The 19,539-nt window shown below is 41.4% G+C and overlaps 1 protein-coding gene and 1 long non-coding RNA gene across 2 annotated transcripts; one reads left to right on the forward strand and one right to left on the reverse strand.

Moving 5' to 3' along the window:
• Positions 1-2,339: 2,339 nt before the first annotated feature.
• On the reverse strand, positions 2,340-10,385 carry nr2f1a (nuclear receptor subfamily 2, group F, member 1a). Its single transcript, XM_077562034.1, has 3 exons — positions 8,976-10,385; positions 7,555-8,082; positions 2,340-3,662 (listed from the first exon to the last, which is right to left on the reverse strand). Exons 1-3 carry the CDS (start codon positions 9,406-9,408, stop codon positions 3,388-3,390), a joined length of 1,236 nt encoding a protein of 411 aa, XP_077418160.1. The 5' UTR covers positions 9,409-10,385; the 3' UTR covers positions 2,340-3,387.
• Positions 10,386-11,164: 779 nt separating this feature from the next.
• On the forward strand, positions 11,165-19,539 carry LOC144049540 (uncharacterized). The gene is made up of 4 exons (XR_013293591.1): positions 11,165-12,065; positions 12,174-12,377; positions 16,178-16,199; positions 16,327-19,539. It is a non-coding gene; the product is annotated as an uncharacterized LOC144049540 (long non-coding RNA).

Consider the following 19,539-nt stretch of genomic DNA (forward strand, 5'->3'; position numbering starts at 1 on the left):
AGAGAGTGTTGGCTGTGATGAGAGAGCGAAATGAAGGGCCGGGAGGGGAGAGGACAAAGGCGAGTGCATGCAGCGGTGTGGAGCTGGATATCTCTGTTAGTTGTCAGCGTTTAGTCCATGGCTGTGGAATGCTAATGAGTGGGCTCCCCACAACCCCCCCCCTCTCTCTCTTCCTTTCTCCCCCACCTTCCCCCCTCCTCCCCCTTCCCTGTCTCGGGAGGAGAAAGCGGATCGATAGCTGACCCGATGGTTTTGGCCAATGCTTTATTTATCTGACCAGGCAATGATATTATCAGCCTTGAACGTTATATACAGCAAACGTCTTCCTAAATCAACACAAAAGGATCCGCTTACGCAGCAATCTGCTCTCGCGCGCACACGCTCACGCGCACTCACGCATGTGCGCTTTGACGCACGAGCGTCAGAGAAGAAAATCCTTTCGGAATGAAACATGGCCAGAGCTGACACATTGCTATGACAACCTGCACAAACATTAAGACACGCACGCGCACGCGCGAGAGGAGGTGGCCCTTTGTGTTGCGTTCAGGGACATTCTAAAAAGCAGCGGGGGGGGCTCCCATTTGGCTGCGCGTTATATGAATATTAGGAGACATGTTTGTCCTCACGGCGTAAATAAACATATCGCGAGACTATGTTTGATGGTGGCTGCCCAGTGATTTTTTTTTTAATGCCAAAAGGTTCAATGAACTAAATTGAGGCCCAAATGGACTCGAATCGCGTCCCGACTGAACAAAGCGACCGTCCCGCACACTGAGAGGCAGAAGTCGAACATGGGCCCGCTGACACGTTGGGATAATAAATGTTTTACTTTCAGACAGACACTTCCAACGTGAAATCGCATCCAGCTGCTTGCGTAAAAAGCAAACTAATAGTCGCTCGTGTTGGGAGTCCCGCACTTGTATATGTGCTTTGATGAATGAAAATGCTTGTTTAACTCTCTTTTCGAGCCACCCTAAATGTTGGTCTTTCTCGTTTAACGTTTATTTATGTAATTGTACACATTGGTATTTAATTTGACGATTGGATATACTCGAAACATATCAGGTGGTGACGTCATACATTTGAATGGTTATTTCGAATCCTGTTGTGTGTTTCCACGTACTGCCCGTACACAAACGTTAATTAGGAACACATGCCACTATTTCATCTGCCGCTCTCTTTATATAGCCCGTAGTGTAACAATTGTACAACAAAATGCTCTCAGCGAGAGGATAAAAGATGGTTATACTCTGGAGGGATTTAGAATACATTATGTTGGAGACAAGCAGCTGTACGCTGCGTTTAATAACCCAGCAAACCATTTAGTCCACAGCAACATAAAACGACAACGACCTGCCTGCCTGCATGGGCTTTTTGTCATGCTCCTTTTGAAGCCAAACAAACATCGCAGTCCCGCATGCAATCAAGCAGAGGAAACACTGAGAGAGAGAGAGAAAAAAAAACAACAAGCAGAATATTCCTCCATGTCATGATTTCCCTCCAACATGATTTCGTGTGTTTCTTATAGCAGAATCCCACGCACAAGCCATTAAACAATAAGCATCCAGTTTGCAGAAGTGGCACACAAAAAAGCTCGATTGAATGTATAGTTCACACATTTATCATCACGTGAAGGGAGCATATGAGGACCATCCTTATAACAGCAAGCAATATGTACATCCCATATTTAGAAAAAGCAGCAATGCAGACAGAAAACGCGATGATGACACATACTGTATGGCGGCAAGCGACGTGATGCGTTCACTTGCCCTCCTGTCATCACAGTGCCGAAATGTGTGCCATAAGGCAAGCAGCACATCTGATGGTTAAGAATGGGTTGCTGCTAACAGGCAAATGTTACACTCAAACGTCGCTTTTTTTTTCATGTAATAAAATGAAAACGCGTCAATTTTCCTCAAGGCGGAAGTGCGATGACAGCGAGAGTCAGTTACTAACTGGGATTTCTTTTTTTTAATTTTTATTAACACACACACACACATGCATCACGCCACCCCTCGTGCTTGTCGACTGGTTTACATGCTGTAAAGTATATTTTCCATATCGATCACGCCTATTAGTTTATTTTTTTGAATGTCTATTTATTTGTTATTTGCTGACGTTTTAAACAAGATGAAATGGGAAGGGGGTGGGGGGGACTGAGGTGACTCTGCTGGGATTTGTTATTTATAATTTTGTTTGTGTAATGTAATAGAGCAATCTTATGAATGCTAAAATGGCTTCTAATCATGGATTTAACTTGCAGACTGTAGGCCTATTCAAGAGTGCAAATGTTTGAAAGAAAAGTGAATGCAATGGAGGAAAATGCTTGGGAACAGACATCGTTGCCTATTTGTCTTTTAATAATACAGTCACCATCACACAACTTCATCAACCAAGCCTTTCTGCAAAAAAAGCTGCATCATGGAGTAAGCAAATTGAAGGCAACAACCAATAAAATTCAAGAAACAATGATTTTTTTTTTCATAAAGACGAAAAAAACAAAAAAAAATGTATTTGAAATGATATATTAAAAGTGCTTTTTGATTTTTCATGTCTCTCCTCTTTGACTGATGATCGCACTCATGGCCGCCGGGGGGGAGGGGGAAGGGGGTGTAAGGTGGGGGAGAGGGGGCGGGGGGTTCCCCAGATGTCCTCTCAGTAAAAATGTCCTGGGGGGTGAGGGTGGGCTGGGAGGGAAGGGGTCAGTTTGTTGCTGCAGGTCCATCGTGTTGAAAAAAAAAAAAGTTCAACCATCAGTGGTGATATTGTCATAGCGATTAGACTTGTTTCTTATTGTCTAAATTTCTTTATTTTTTCATGTTTTTTTTTTTTTTTTAATTCTCACTTCAATTTTAATTCTTGGAGAACATAGCTTCGACAACATATACCGCACTCATTATAAGAAGCAAAAGGTTATATCAAAAATTATTAGTATAGAATCACAGAAAGCCTGGTTTAGAACCAGAAAAAATACAAAACAGAGAGAGGTACATAGACACAGGACAAATTCTTATAATTGCTTGGAAACATTATTTTCCCGCTAAGTCTTGATTCTTTTTTTTTTTCTTACTGCGCATATGATGTTTTTTCCTTTTGTTTGTCATTTTTCTTACAAAAAAGAAAATAAAGACTAGTATTTTACAAAATGACGAGTAAGGTATTGTTCGTGAAGATGAGGGCGGATTTACACAAGTCCAGTTGCAACATTTTTCTGTACATATTCCATCTCAGTCCCAGAAGACGTTGGGGGAGGGAAGGAGTAGGGGGGGTGGGCAAAAGTCTTCCAAAGTTGTCCGAAAAAAAAAAAAAGTCTTATATATCGTCTTCTTAGAGGAGGGTGGCTGCTGAATTTTGGTCCGTGTCCTCTCTTTTTGTGTCATGTGAGGATCATTGGATGGACATGTAAGGCCAGTTGAAGCTGCTCCCGGATAATAGCATATCCCTGATGAGCGTTTCAATAGGAGTTTTACCTACCAAGCGGACGAAGAAGAGCTGCTCGATGACGGACGAGGACACGGTGCGCAGGGAAGGCAGCCGCAGAAGGAGCTTGCCGAAGCGGCTGGGCTGGTTGGGGTACTGGCTCCGCACGTACTCCTCCAGGGCGCACTGGGACTTCTCCTGCAGGCTCTCGATGTGGGCTGCGTCCGACAGGCCGCAGGCGTCTGCGGGAATCACAGTGGTCACAATCGAGCGCCAAAGTTTCATTTTTAACAGTATGCGCAATGATGACTGCAGAGCAACTGCAGAGCAGACATGAACTCAAATGCACCACTTATTAGCACAGGCTACACGTATAGGATAAAGCTAACAAGAAATTGGGTGAAAACTATACTTGTCATGACGAGCCAATAAAAAGAGATACTTTTTTAAATGACTTTTGACTAAAGAGAAATATCTTTTTAACATACACTTCTTTTTAGTAATTTACTCTTCATGGGTAAAAAAAAAAAAAAAAAAAGTTTGGTCAAACATTAAAGCGACCCGGCGTTGAGTTGTTTTGTATATAAAATTGTAATGCAAAAATGCAGAAATTGGGTGAAAACAATACTTGTCATGGCGAGCCAATAAAAAGAGATACTTTTTAAAATGACGCTTAACTAAAGAGAAATATCTTTTTAACATACACTTCTTTTTAGCAATTGACTCTTCATGGGTAAAAAAAAAAAAAAGTTTGATCAAACATTAAAGCGACCCGGCGTTGAGTTGTTTTGTATATAAAATTGTAATGCTGCTATATATATATATATATATATATATATATATATATATATATATATATATATATATATATGTATATATATATATATATATATATATACATATATATATATATATATATATATATATATATATATATACATATATATATATATATATATATATATATATATATATATATATATATATATATATATATATATGTATATATATATATATATATTATTTTTTTTTAAATACAAAACAACACAGAAAGTTGGGTCGCTCCATACATTGACCAACATTGGGTTATTTTTGACCCAACAATTTTAAGGGCAGGTGGAGTAGCTTAATTGTAAAGTGCATGTGTTTTTTTTTTTTGCTGTAAATATATATTTATAAATACATTTTAATTTAACAAACATTTACTTAGTCATCATTTTTATTCGCTACGTTTTTTTCCTTCTTATAACTGCTGGGTCAAAAACAATCCAATTTGGGTCAAAAATTGGACCAACCCGCTAACTTGGGTCATTTTCATTCAATGTTCGGGTTGATTTAAACAAAAGTACCCAATTTTTTTTATTTTTTTGACAAAGCAACCCACGAAATTGGGTCATTTTGCCACCCCCCCAAAGTTGGGTAAAATTGCGGATAGGACAAATTTTTGACCCAGCGTACCTCCAGTATTTGAATCTAAAATAGGGCAAAAAGTTTTGTCAAGTCATCATTCAGCATGACTCCTTCTTGACTTTAAGGAGCACAAATATGCTGCATCACACTGAACCAGTGCAATTCTCACCCATGCAGAAGAAACAAGGAAATGTAGCAGTAATAAACAACAATATTGTAAAAGTGATTGGTTTTTTTTGTTTTGTTTTTTTCAATTTTGGGGTCTAAATGCAGAAGGTGAGCGTTCGAGGGCCCAAAATCCATGCTTTTGATGTCTGCACTCTGGAGATTCAAGTTTTAAGGAAACCCAAACGGGCCTGATGAATGTGAAATTGCTCTGCTTGTAATGTGACCTAATTACTCTGCAGTAAGCTGTTAAGTCATTTCGCCTCTTCTCTCCATAGACCACTCTGGCCTGTTTTTTTTCTCCCTCCCACCCCACTCCAAGCCCAGGAGCCTATAGCAGTGCACGGCCGCTAGAAGCAATCACATTTATTATAAGAAAAAGAGAAGGAGGGTTAAAGTCAATAGTCACTTAGAGAGAACATAAAATGTGCAAGAATGAGCTGCTGAAATGTCCGTGTTGTGTTTCTGTTTAAGCAAGCAAACTCCAACCTGCACTTTGAAGACAAGTTGCCACTGCAACCATGTTCGATTGCACTAATACATGTCATTTAGGGCCAAGGGAAGGCGAGGATGCTGGGGAGGGGGTGGGGGTCGTGTGGTGGGGGGGGTGAGCTTTTTGAGCCTATTGGTGAGTTGCCAGCTATAACTCAGTGTGGCCCAGACACAATAACCTTGTGAACCCGAGGGCAACCCTGAGATCTCGGGGTGATTTAAGTGTGACCCTAGCCAGGCTGCTCAAAGAAGCATGTATGCAAATCCCTTTGGATTAAGGCTGAGTGTCACTTTAAAGCCAAAGCAGCCAATATGCTTTAACTCCATCCAATCGAGATTTTCCTCTTTTACAATCAAATGCAGGTGAGATTTAAAAAAAAAAAGAAAGAAAAGAAACACACGATGAATGTGCATGGAAAAGCTGCACACACTGCGAAATTCTCAATCAGGCCGATGCACCCCAACAATACACCCTGACATGGGAGCACACACACATACACACACACACACACACACCAGCACTTAGTGAAGGCCTAGTGTAGCTACATGTCAATAAGGGGCTGATGTCAGTCGACTGTGTTGAAACACGACCACCATTATTTATGCATCAAATAGTGACAGGACTAAGGTTATTTATTTAAGGCAAATAATCCACGCTGCTCCTGGCAAAGAGCCACGCAGGTGCCCCCCCCCCCATTCCCCCCTACATTCTCCACCACACACACACACACACACACACATCCACGTTGAAGTCTATCAAGCAAACTCAACGAGGCGCCGCAAAAGTAGAAGATGGTCCTTCAGTTTGGGCTTGATTTAAGATAAATAGTAACCATGGAAAAAAATGTAAACAAGTTCAATATGGCGAATATAGGCGCGGGTAAACGTCACGCTTGTGCACGGTATCTTACTATATGTTTATTCCATTTAGCAGGACTGATGTGTAAACATGTTATATTTTGCATGAATGGGAAAAGTGCATGTTTGTGGTGATTTAATTTAAATGCAGTGGATACCTTCCATTGCACATATTGCTAATAATATAATATAATATAATATAATATAATATAATATAATATAATATAATATAATATAATATAATATAATATAATATAATATAATATAATATAATATAATATAATATAATATAATCAGTGCTAAGTAACGACGATTCAATTCACTCTGGATTTAATTCTTTTTGGATGCAATCAAAAATGTGAATTACATAATATAACCATTAATTATTTAATTAGTGATCATTATCTCTCTCACACCAAATCTGCCCAAAAATAAATAAATGATGAGATAAATAAATAATCAAATACTTTGGTGAATTAACCACCGTTGAACTGTAAAAACTGCACTCTAAGAGTATTTATTTAACAAGTGTGTATTAACTTGTGGCTGAGTTGAAAGAAGTTTGCGGCCTTTGTTTAAACTTTTTGCTTTATCTTCTTGAGGCCGTTTTGCAAGAGACAGCCATGAATTCATCGCTCAAATAATATATTAGGACAATAAATACAAGAGTGGCGCTGTTAAAAAAATAAATACAATAAATTACACATCTCTGACTACAGGGTGTGACGCGTTCTCGTATCCTGAAATATTATCCTTGTGAAATGTTACTCCATCTTTTCCTCCCCTAATGTATTATTATGTTAGTGGTTACAAACGTGCCAGCTGTCACACACTGATGGACTCTTTCACCTTTTCGGCACATTTGTTTGACATGTGTACTGAACATTTACGGCCGCTCATCTATCATCTTCAAAACAAACCCGAAATGTTTTCACGGTGGATGAGGAAATTATAAATACGCGTTTTCGCTTTCCAGGGTTTGTTTGCGCCTCTTTTCATTTTTTATTTTTTATTTTTTTTACACACTACGGCTTGAGCTGACAGCAGAACGCATCTAAGTGCCCACTGTTGACAAGACAGATTCATCCCATGTGCAAGGCAAACATCTCGTCAAGTTCCATTTGTGGCTCCCATTTTGTTTTTGTTTACAAGTTGACGCGCGCGACCACAACGGGCCCCGCGCGTGCGTCTAGCCTACGTGCTACCCACCTGACGTGAAAAGCACGATGGCCTTGAGGCAGCTGTACTCTGCCGAGTCTACGTGCAAGGTCTTGAGCTTCTCCACTTGCTCCTGGAAGATCCGGATGTGGTCCATGAAAGCCACGACGCGGTCCGCGGACATGGGGGAGGCGTGCAGGCCCGCCGCCGCGAGCAGGGGGGCCACGTGAAGGGGCATGGAACACTGGGCGGCATTAAGCACAAACAACTCGCTCCACGTCAGCCTGAGAAGCGACACCTGGTCGGTGATCTGCAGGTCGGGAAAGAAAGGGATGTTTCTGGCCCACTCCACGGCGCTGAAGAGCAACCGAGCCGCCAGCTCGCAGATGTTCTCGATGCCCATGATATTGTTGGGCTGCATGCACTGGCTCCCGTACCGGGACGTGGGGTAGGGCTCGGCCCGCAGCAATAACGAGATGTATCCGGACAGATAGCAATGGCCGTTGAGGGGGTCCCCGTTGGTCAGCGCGTACTGGCCTGGGTTGGGCTGGGTTGGAGGCATTCGTCCTCGCTGAACCGCTGACAAAAAGAAAGAGAAGAAGAGGAAATGTGCATCCAGGACTGACAAACATTGTTCACCCGCAACAAGCTGCTCGTGAGAGTGTGTGTGTGTTGGGCTGTTTTCGGTATCGGCGCTGGTGTGAACTTCAAACTAGGGTGCCCGAAATGTCATTGAAAACCGCCTAAATGTTTGCATATATTCCACATTTACGCTAATTATTGCTATTTTTAAAACCTCGATTACACAGTGCACGCGAGGTTACGCAGTTGATCACATTTATATCGACGTGTGCTCTTTCTCCATAGCAACAACGCTTATAGCAGTCCAACAAATTCTAACCGAGACTGATAATTCTCGCTCTAAATTATGCTGTTTTTGAATTTCATGCACATCAAAGCATCACTTGGAAATAAAAGGATTCCCGACATCGCTTTTGAATATTAATAACACGCCAGTGCAATGACATGAGATAGAACTCGGCGAGTGTACAACATTTCACGCGTAGATGACGAATTGTCGTCAATTAAAACAAAATGCTTTGAGTGTTTGTGAAGTTGTGCAGGAGAAAAGCAAAACAACGACACAAGGGGTCAAGTTGAGCGCCATGATTGAGCGTGTGTGAGCCGTCTGGTAGCTGAGACGTGCGAGGGGGACACCCGGCTGCATATGTTACATACACACACATTTGAAAGCCTTTTTTAGGATTTATGGCAGGCTGTGCATTTAGAAACAAAGTGGACGATAGGCATACATATAGAGTTTGGACTATAGCAAAAATCTAGCAGGCGGATTGCTTTGTTCGAGCCCTCGAATGGTTCCGTCCATTTAGAAGCATGCACCGCGGATGGAGAGTGCACATTCGAGCCCGCGTCTGCTAAGTGTAGTAAAAGGTTTCAAAATAAATATTCACCTTCCCGTCGCATGCCCACTTTTAAGCACTTCTTGAGGCGGCAGTATTGGCATTGGTTCCGGTGGTGCTGGTCGATGGGACAGTTCCTATTGGCGCGACACGAGTACGTTAAGTTCCTGCGTACACTCCGCTTGAAGAAACTTTTGCAGCCCTCGCAGGTGAACTGGCCGTAGTGCTTGCCGCTCGACTTGTCCCCGCACACCACGCACTCGATGTGCTGCTGGCTCTGCCCCGAGTTCTGGCTGCCCTTGTCCCCGGCCGTGCCCGGCGTGGACGGGGGTCCCGGCTGGCTCGGGGTCTGCGGGGTGTGCGGCGCCGCCGACGCCGCCTGCTGCTGCTCCCTCGACGGCTGCGCTGCGGGGTTGGGGCCGCTCGGAGGTCCTCCGGCCACGTCTTCCTGCGGATCTCGCCACACGCTAACTACCATTGCCATATCTCGGCCCCGGAAAGTGCTATAGAGCGAAATGGTCACTGCTGGTTCTGGAGCGTTGACGGGAGAAAGCAAAACAAAACCGGGGGAAGCTTTTCTTGCGAGGCGGCTGCAAAGTCAAATCAGCGCACGGAATCTCATAGAGGAGGAGGAGGTGGAGGAGGAGGAGGAGGGGGGATCAATACATTCAAAAGAGCGGCGGACGGCTGGAGGGGACGACCCGATCACCATATGCAAGTATCGGGAGGCCAGTTCCAAGGTAAATTGCACTGAGCCATTCAGGAATCCCCAATCTTGTAGAAAAAGGCGAGTCCAGACGTGTCGGGGGTTGAAAAAAAAATCACTTTGATAGAAAATAGCCACAAAGGGAAAGCAATTCACATGAGCGAGTATTGCTAAAAATAAATAAAAAAAAACCTTCTTGTGGTGGAAAGACGCTCGATCCAAAGTGCTGCGGTGTATAAATTCCTTTCTCCTTTCCCACCAGTCTGTCTTCGCCGTGTGCACAGCGCAGCGAACGCACGCACACACAAAAACTGCAGATTTGGCGCGTGTATATTCTTAAATAAAGCTCATCGTCATCTTCATCATCAGCTTCTTGCCGCGAATAGAGTCCACGCCGTGTCAGACTTTCAGCTCTCCTCCAGTTGGAGCCACGGAGAAAAGATATCACAGGAGGGAAAAGGCAGCAGCAGCAGCAGCAGCAGCAGCAGGAGGAGGAAAAAAAAACACAACTAGTAGAATATGCAAGAAAAAAGAACAGAGAGCCTCCCAAAAATGCTTTAAAGGAAGAGGAGCTGCACAGCAATGTTTCCGAAACGGGGGGATCTGCGCGAATGTCTGTATATAGTGAACTTTGACACTACTATTGAAACTGACACGTTTCTATGGAGATCGCTGCGCCTTATATGGTGCTCGTGTCAAGGAGCCAAGAGAGGGGCTGCTGGAGACTGATAATCAAAGGCGACTGACTGGCCAGAGCCCCGCATAGAGGAGGAGGAGGAGGAAGAGGAGGAGGGGGAGAGGTGTGAGAGAGCGAGAGAGAGAGAGAGAAATGGGAGGCTGAGGTTATAGCCAAACCCTCTCTCGCTCGCCATTGGTTGGAGTTCCCCTCTTGCTCCGTGCTGCAAAAAGTGTGCATTCTTACACATGGGCATGCTCATATCACATATAGTAAGGAAATGTAGTTGTCTGCTCTGTAATACGAGGATGTTCATTTGGAATACCCGGATGACACCATTTGTTTATTTTATGGCCACTGTGTTTGCTTTTAAAGATCTCATTTTATTTGTTTTTACACATCTATTGATTAAATCCATCATTTCTGTTGAAGCGGCTCCACTGTACGTGATTGTGAACATTTTTTGCAGCGTTGTCATCTCACCACTGGGGGCTCTCTTCTTCTTCAGTTTATTTTTTATTTTTTTTTAATTTTCTATATTTTTGACAGCCACAATTTACATCTAGCTCGCTCACCCCTTCGCCGCTATTTACTTTGAAACCTGATTAGTATGGCTCATCTTTTGTGGCCAAAAAGGGGAAAGACGTAGAAGAGCCCCCTGGATAGAATGGCAGACGAACGTGCACAAAATGGGGGTGGTGGTGGGTGGGGGGCAAAGCTTTTACGCACGACAAATAGCCTAATCCATCCAAACTGTGGTGGTCTCAGGTTGTCTTTAATCCAAAATGCAAGTGTCATGCTCAGAAGGGAAGCTCGTGCATGTGTGGGAGCTTCGGCATGCGCATTGCGGTACACGCGCTGTGGAAACGGTGGAGCTCATTCAAACTTACATGATGTTGAAAGAAACACACGAGGATGCAATTAGAAGAATTCTGCATTTGAACAGCCTATGATAAACGAATGGCATGCAACGATGTCGGAGTAAAGAAAAAAAAAATCATTCAAATAAAAATGCAGCAATTAGCCGAGTCCCTTCTTGTGAATAATTAACATAGCCGGTGTCACATAATGTCTTCATAATGACGCTCATTGACAATCATGTGAACTTATTTGGGAAATTTGCATGGGGATTCCGTTTTTTTGTGTGAGGATTTCTGCAGGCTTTCTCCCCCTGTGAGTTAAAAAAAATAATGGATCGCGCTGCCATCTAGCGTACATTGTACAATTGCAACCTCCATAGAAGTACATGCAGTTATTTAAGATGGATTTTTATAAGTTGCTTTTAGTATTTTTCCGAAGCTTTCATGACAAATAAACATTTAATTGACTACGTTTTTACTCTGTAATATGAATATTATATAAATATTGTGAATGATAAGGCTGTGCAATGGTGGTAAAGAGAAGTCAAAAGAGCATGCAGGTTATACTACATTAAAATTAATAAAAAATAATTGCAGTTTGGGAAGAGAAAATCACGTTAAACATAACTGCAGCCGTGCAGGAGAAGAATAGTCAAATCAGTTCATATACTGTATTACTTTTCATTAAAACAATAGTAAATGGACTATCCTTGCACACAATTCTTCAAGCATTTGTAGATAAATGGAGCTTAAATATGCAAGTGACCCCCTTTAGAAGCTCATAGGAGGGATGGCTTGTTTTTCCTTTTCTTAAAAGTATTCAACAAGAGAGCTCTCTCTCCTTGTCTCGGACAACTCCAATGAAAACTCGCCGGCCATGTCTGCAGCTCTTTCAAAAGGTGAAACCAATAAGATTAAATCGGACAATGTTTTTTTCTTTTGCCTTTTTCTTCCTTTTTTTTTTTTTTTACTTCATGAAAGTGTATCATTAAGATTTAACTCCACAGATTGGGTTGGTTTTCGAAAAAGGAGGACAGGAGGCGAGCACACATGCACGGAGGGGCAGCGAATGGGGAGCAGAGCTGCTGCACGGGGGAAAGAAAAAGGGAGAAAGTGGACCACAGCCGGGCATTGAGGGGAGAAGCACCAGCGATGGCGGTCTGCATGGAGCACCGACCGGCACAAGCTAAAAAAAGAAAAGAAAAAAAAAGGCAAGTCATTTTCACTTTTCTTATTTCAACCGCACGTTGGATTTCAAGTTAATTGATCAGGCGGCAGGAGCGCCAACTTGCACGCACGCCGACTCGCACCATAACTTTGTACCCGGTGGACAAGCGCGTCTTTGCCGTCACTTATCAACCGCAACCAGGGGGCTCCGTTTTCGGACGTCCACCCCGGCCGGAAAAGGACGCCAGATCTGGGGGAGCCATTCGGACCGTGACGCGCCTCACCTGCATCCATGCGCGAGCTCATTTGTTAGGAAAGGGATCGATAGCACGCCGAGATAGCGTCAAAGCATTAAAAGGCTGATCGAGGACAAATGTTTGCGTGCGGCTCCATTTCAAGTGCCCATTTTTTCAAATTTGTACGGAAGATGGTAAATTCCACTTTTAACAGCCGTTTTTGCTAATTCGTCTGTGATGCATTATTAATTATAGAGAAGAAAACTCTTTCAATTCAGGTTAACTTCAGTTTATATGTATTTCATTTTAATGAGAGAAAGGACGACAAAGCGACGCATTTTACTATACATTAATTAAGTTATTGTACACAGTTAAAACAATTTAATTACGCCTCCAACACATACAAAACCTAATAAGAGACCATTTTAATACCATTAAGGTGGACCTATATTCTGTCTGATTTGTGACACTTTGATGTTTTGTAATTAAGAAGTAAACGTGTACGTGTGTGTGTGTGTGTATGGTGGTCACATCTAAGATGATGAATTGATGCTTAAACTCATGGGTTTAATATAGCTGAAAGACAACAAGCAATAGAGGAGACGTTAAGGTCACAAGTGCACAAACCTCCACAATTGAAACACTACCACACGTTTTGGACTTTTTATTTCTTTAACACTTACACATTTACTATATTTTCTATTGATTAGGTGTTAGTGTTATAACTTGGAGTCAATAATGGAATGCTCGAGGATGGATGGAAAGTAATTTGCACGGCGAATAGGGTGCATGTCCGTGTGTGTGTGCGTGTGTGTGTGTGTGAGTGGAACCCGGGCTTCATTAGGGCCACATCCAGCTGACCCCCGTCACTATATAACAGCTGCCAGCGTATCAAATACTTGGAGTATGATTGGAACTCATTTAGAGCATCAAGTAGTCCCATAACGCTCACTTGTTGCGGTGCATTACGTTACGTCACTTTTTCCACGGTTCAGCTTTTCTTTTTTTGGGGGGGGGCGACTGACGTGTGATTATACTTTGATTAAACGGATATCTGAATTAAACCAAACGTAATCTGAATTAATAAATGCCACATTGATGAGAAAGGGGGCTATAACGATCACAGTGCAAACAATGTCAGTGTTTTGAAATGTAATACGGTGCTCAAATATGATTGATTGGATTCATTTTTTTAACTTATGGAGATAGTTTTGTTTAAATATGTAAATGTTGCTTTTAAACATATTGCATGCGTAATTTTATGCATATATTTAAAAACAAGCCTATATTTTAAATGACGTCATTACAAACATCTTTCGGAAGTCGTTTTTGCGGAAAAGTGCAAGCGTATGCATCGGTGCTTGTTTTCGCTTAAATCTCATCGTCTGACTGCTCTTCGTGGTGTGAAAAGAACGAGGGGGTCACTTCAAATCGCCTTTTAACCGCTCCCTTCTTTCCTTCTCTCTTTTTTCTTCTTCCTAAAAGCATCAGCAAGTTTCAATTGGCATCATCCAATCGCTGTGAATGGAAAGTGACCACTGGTCAGAAATAGTGCAGTGCGGACATTTAACACCACATGCAGCATTTAACAGGCACCAACGACGCCGGGACTGCCAATTAGGAGTGCAACTGTGTAATAGCTCTGCTAAAACCCCAAATATAAATAAATTATGCATGAATCGTGACCTGATCATCAGAGGTGATCCAATTTTTAATCCCATGTTATAAAACGAGTTTGTCTAGAGGCATGACGTTTTTTTATTTTTTATATAGCCATCTCTGTAATAGAATACAAGTAAAGGGGGGTCTATAATTGAGGACAATAATAACAAAGCCTTTCTCAATTAGGTTTGAGGTTGGCTTTAAGATACTGGGACAGCCCGTTTACGCTCAGGCCAATGGCTTTATTGCTCACTAACCCTCATTTCTTACAGCCTTGCTTGCTAATTACTTCCCACACTTAAGACGGCCACGTCCATTAGTGTGCACATCACAGTGCAGGTGAAAGCCCAACTTTGTCCCAGTGACACGTAAATTGACATGTCAAGTGTGGAAAACTACTCTTTGCAATCCATACAAAAAAAAAAGAAAAAGATTATTGTAGTAAAAGAAGCATAAATGCAAGAGAAGCTGTAGCCCAAGCAAAAAGGTAATAAATGAGTTAAAATGGCGAAGGCAAATGCTTGCGGTGAAGGCATCTCACCCTTCAAGTAATTTATTTTAAGGGAAGCGGGAGGGCAAAGGTGGAATTCTTAAGAAATTCAACAAGGATAAGGGAGCTTTAGGAATTCTGCACGCAGATTACCTTTCATCCCATCTTCACATTAGCCGACAACACACAGTAGAAATATAGCTCAGCAAAAAAAATAAAAAATAAACCCCAAAAACTAAATAAATAAAAAATAGTTCAGATTAGCTCCATGTGTGCACACAGGAGAACAGAGCATCAAAATTTGAAGAAAAAAGTGGGAAGGAGATCAGCATAATGACAACTTAGAACACATTAAAGACAAATAATTAAATCCTCCCGACATTAACTCGACTTTTGTAATATTTGCTATCTGATGATTGACAACCTAAAAGCTCCATCTGCATGCGTCATCTGTTTAACAATGGAGATCACGATTCATCCCCAATCTTGGTTTTTGCCTTGCTCTGGAAATTTTTGCTTACTAACTACATCAAAAGTGCATCAGCACCCCCCTCACCCCCCCACACAACAAGCCCACCCACCCCTCATTTAGCCACCAAAACCAACACGCAGCAGGAGCTTAATTAGAAATGTAGAGTGTGATGGAGCTCAGACTGATGACAAGTCTTGTTCTGAGAAATAGATTTTTTTTTTTAAAACACTAATAAAGCAATTGCTGAAAATACATGCCAATATTATGTACCAATATTAATACACTTGCACACTTGAATGAACCGTCAACATGAATATATTTACAAAAATAATCAAGCTCAGTTTTTATTGTTTTATTTCAGGACTTCCTCATTAAGTAACCAAAATATTAAAAGAGCTCTGAGCAGTTTTACTCCAATGAAATCTACTTGCTCAATACAATATAATTTATTTGCTACTTCTGTGTAAAGTGTTGCATTATTATTGTCAATAACACATTTTGGATTGTATATTACATTGTGCGAGTGTACCTAATAAAGCGGCTAATACTCGACATGCAATTTTCCACTAATCCAAAATATACAAAGAAGCAACTGGTGTAAAATTTTCATAAACACTTCCAAATTGACGAGATTAGCATTCAAACAAAGCGGTGACTGTCCGCCATCTTCTGTCGTTCAAGATGACGAAGGCCTCCAGGGTGCTTTTTGGATTTTGCCTTGGAAAGGTGCGTGAGGGCGCGCGTGTAAAAGACGGCGACGTGAAGGTGGTCCGCCAAAGCTGGCAGATTGTGACCTTATCAATGTGAAACTCTTAAGATAAATTATTCATAGCACCTGTTTGATGTGTCTGGCCAAAGAATGACAATTTAAAATGCAACTCAACACAAGGGGGCTGTTTTATTTATTTAGTTTTGAGTGGACTTAACCAGGTGGGATGCTGCTGTCATAACAATCATTTAATTAAAAACGCGTCTATTTTACAGGCTGACGTGACAATCGTTCACGGTAAGTCCTAAAGTAACCTGATCTACTTGGTGTGTGTGTGTATGTGAGACCATTTTGTGCTAGCCACGCTCCATCTACCTGCTCACCTCGCCCTTTGCTTGTGACTGTGTGTTGTGTCTGCTCGCAGGCGATGAGCAACATGGCGGCCCGGCGTTGTGAAGCACGGCGGGATGTGTCAGTGTGGTGCAAGGACTGACACGGGGGCGAGATGAACTTTATGGCTACGAGCTGGGAGCGAGTGGGACGGTGGAGTGGGTCTGTATTTATACACCGAGCAGACATCAAATTTCAGATTTTAATGAAGACTGATGATGTCAGAGAGGTAATCGTTTAACAGTATGTTTATTTTTGTGGTTGTTTTGACGTAGATGGAGAGCTAGCTGTTTATGTTTAGTTTTTTTGGTTTGAACTTTGGTTTGAAGTGGTGTAAATCACACACAAAAAAAAACCCATATTGCTAAATGGGAAGCCTGGCGGTTAGCTAATTAGTGTCCTTAGTTTCTTAGATAGAAAAAAAGGAAAGATAAAAAAGCAGGAAGGGTTAAAAAATAATATTGTTACACTTACAGTTTAAAGTGGTGTAAATCACACAAAAAAAAACAACAACCCATATTGCTAAATGGGAAGCCTGGCGGTTTGCTAATTAGCGGCCCTAGCTTCTTAGATAGAAAAAAAGGAAAGATAAAGAAGCAGGAAGGGTTAAAAAATAATATTGTTACACATACAGTATGCATATGACTTGATTGTTTAACCTTTAAAATGAAATAGCGTATGTCATAATCCTACCGCGCTATATTGTAAAGAACATTATTTATTACTGACACTTGAGGCCCGAATCACGTGTGAGATTAATGAAGGTGAAAAACATTCTCACGGCATACATGCGTGTGTTTACGTTATCTCTCTCTCGCTCTATTTCTATGTCATCAGCTTCTCTCAGATGTTCCCCGTGACCTACGACCTCAAAGTCGGGGTCAAGCCCTGACAAATGGGATGGCCGAGTTCTGACCACAACTGCAAACATTCCACAACAATCTCGCGTCCTCCTCCACTCGCCTCATATCCGTGATGTGTCACCCCAACCCCCCCCCCCCCCACACGGAAAGTCTTCCACGGATAAAGTTCTCATTAGACAAACATAGTTTATTGCGTGTGGGAATCTTTACATTTGGAATTAAGAATTACAACATGAGCTCAAATTTAATTTCCCCTAAACATCCCGCTTGTTTAGACAAGGGAAGAAAACAAAATAGCATCTAGTGGATATTACGACCTAGCTCACTGTGTGCGTGCGCGTGTGTGTGTGAAAGGCTTGTCAGTGATGTCAAGGATGAGAAATGTTGCAGTGTGATTTTTACACACACTGCTGGCTCCAGCATTTCCGGCAACATTTCTCACTCTGCCTCCCTCGCACCATCCACTCTGCTGCAATATCCCCACATTTTTCTATCCTTTCACATCAACCCCCACCACCCCCTTCTCTCACTCCACTCAACTCCAACCTTCCCTCCCCCCTCCCTTTCTTCATAGGCCTCCTCTGGCCATTCTGTCTCCTTTTTTACTACTCATGTCCGCTGCCCCCGTCCTCACCCAATGTCAACCTCCTCTATTTGCCATCTCATTCACTCACATCTCTTCTCTCCCTCTGCTTATCTTCCTTGTCATTACATTCTCTGATTTTCTAACAAGCACCTGTAACAGTTTAAGCGTATAATGAATGTTGTTCTACACTAGGAAGCTAGTTAAGGTAAGTGGCACATCCGATATCGGGATGACGTGGCAAATAATCATTTCCGTTGTTGTGTTTGTGTATGAAAGATCCTTACGGTTATGACCTTTGCTTCCTGAATGTCAACCTTCTTCCCCTCCTAGCTTTAGCCGCACCACACAGTTCTTTTTTTTTTTTCTTTAGAGCTCAGTATTGTTCATTCGATTTGACATCATCATTGCTCTCCTTTTTTAAAAAAACCAAATAAATTAAAAAAATTTAATAAATGTTTTTTTTTATTATTATTATTTTTTTTAAATATATATACATATATATACACATATACACACATATATATATATATATATATATATATATATATATATATATATATATATATATATATATATATATATATATATATTTTTGTATGTGGGTGAGTATGTGTATGTGCGTGTGTGTGTGCGTGCATGCGTGCGAGTGTGTGTGTATTCATCAGTTCACCTAAAGCCCATTAAAAAAAATCCCATACTAATAATATAATAAAATAATAAATTGCCAAATGCAGAAACATTAGTTATCACGATGTGGTGGCTCTCGCTAACAAGCAGAATTAAGTGACCAGAATTAGGTTAAAAAATTCTATATACGTAGGCCATGTTTCTATAAATTTTGATATTTGGTTTTTATTTGAGGCAGATATTTTTTCCATTAAAATGTGATTCATGAGGAGGTTAGACCATTGGTCGATATTCAGAGTTTGTTTATTTTTCCAGTTAACAAGAATTGTTTTTTTTGCGATAGTAAGGGCTACAAGTGTAGATTGAAATTGTTTATGTGGTAAGTCAGTTGTTGTTAGGTCACCTAGCAAACACAAGTTTGGAGATAAAGGTATCCTACAGTCCAAAATAGCGGAAAGTTTTTCTAAGACTTTAGTCCAGAAATACATAACCGGAGTACATAACCATAAAGCATGAACATAAGTGTCTGTAGTGTTTTGTAAGCATTGGAGACAAATGTCGGAGTCTGAGAGTCCCATTTTCTTCATCATATATTGAGTAATGTATGTTCTGTGAATAATTTTATATTGGATAAGTTGTAAATTTGTGTGTTTTGTCATTTTAAATGCGTTTTCACAAACTTGAATCCAAAAGTCAGGTTCCCCAAAAGTCAGGTTCCCCAAAAGTCAGGTTCGCACCACACAGTTCTAAAAACAAAAAGTCACTGTGGATGTATGTCAGTTAAAGAAGCTGCTTGTGTGATAACGTACTAAAAGGCACTGCAATCCAAATAAAAAATATCAATATCATAAGGTGTGTTTGTTCTTTTTCCACTGTCTTGAATTTTGCGATTGTTTCATATCTGCTGCTTTGCACCATCGGAGGCTACGCGGATCTCGGCCTGGCCAGGAATGTTTCTTCAAAGGGTTGCTGATGGATCTGAGATCTAATGTGGGGAGCAACGGTGCAGCATACGGGTAGTCGGCTCTCTATTAAAATGATGGATGCTTGAGCATTTTTTGGCCCTCTCTGTCGTGAGATCTCTGTAACATCTGGATATTGCTGTAAATCAGGAATGCAACAGAGTCCATATTTGAAATTACTTTTACTTAGTAATAAAAGATGCAGCGCA

This window comes from Vanacampus margaritifer, chromosome 3 (assembly GCF_051991255.1).
Source record: "Vanacampus margaritifer isolate UIUO_Vmar chromosome 3, RoL_Vmar_1.0, whole genome shotgun sequence".
NCBI classification, from domain to species: domain Eukaryota; kingdom Metazoa; phylum Chordata; class Actinopteri; order Syngnathiformes; family Syngnathidae; genus Vanacampus; species Vanacampus margaritifer.

Coding starts and splice junctions, on each gene's coding strand:
- nr2f1a (XM_077562034.1), bottom strand. CDS start 9,408: ATGGCAATGGTAGTTAGCGTGTGGCGAGATCCGCAGGAAGACGTGGCC. Junction 8,083..8,975: donor AGTGGGCATGCGACGGGAAG/GTGAATATTTAT, acceptor TCTTTTTGTCAG/CGGTTCAGCGAGGACGAATG. Junction 3,663..7,554: donor CATCGTGCTTTTCACGTCAG/GTGGGTAGCACG, acceptor TGATTCCCGCAG/ACGCCTGCGGCCTGTCGGAC.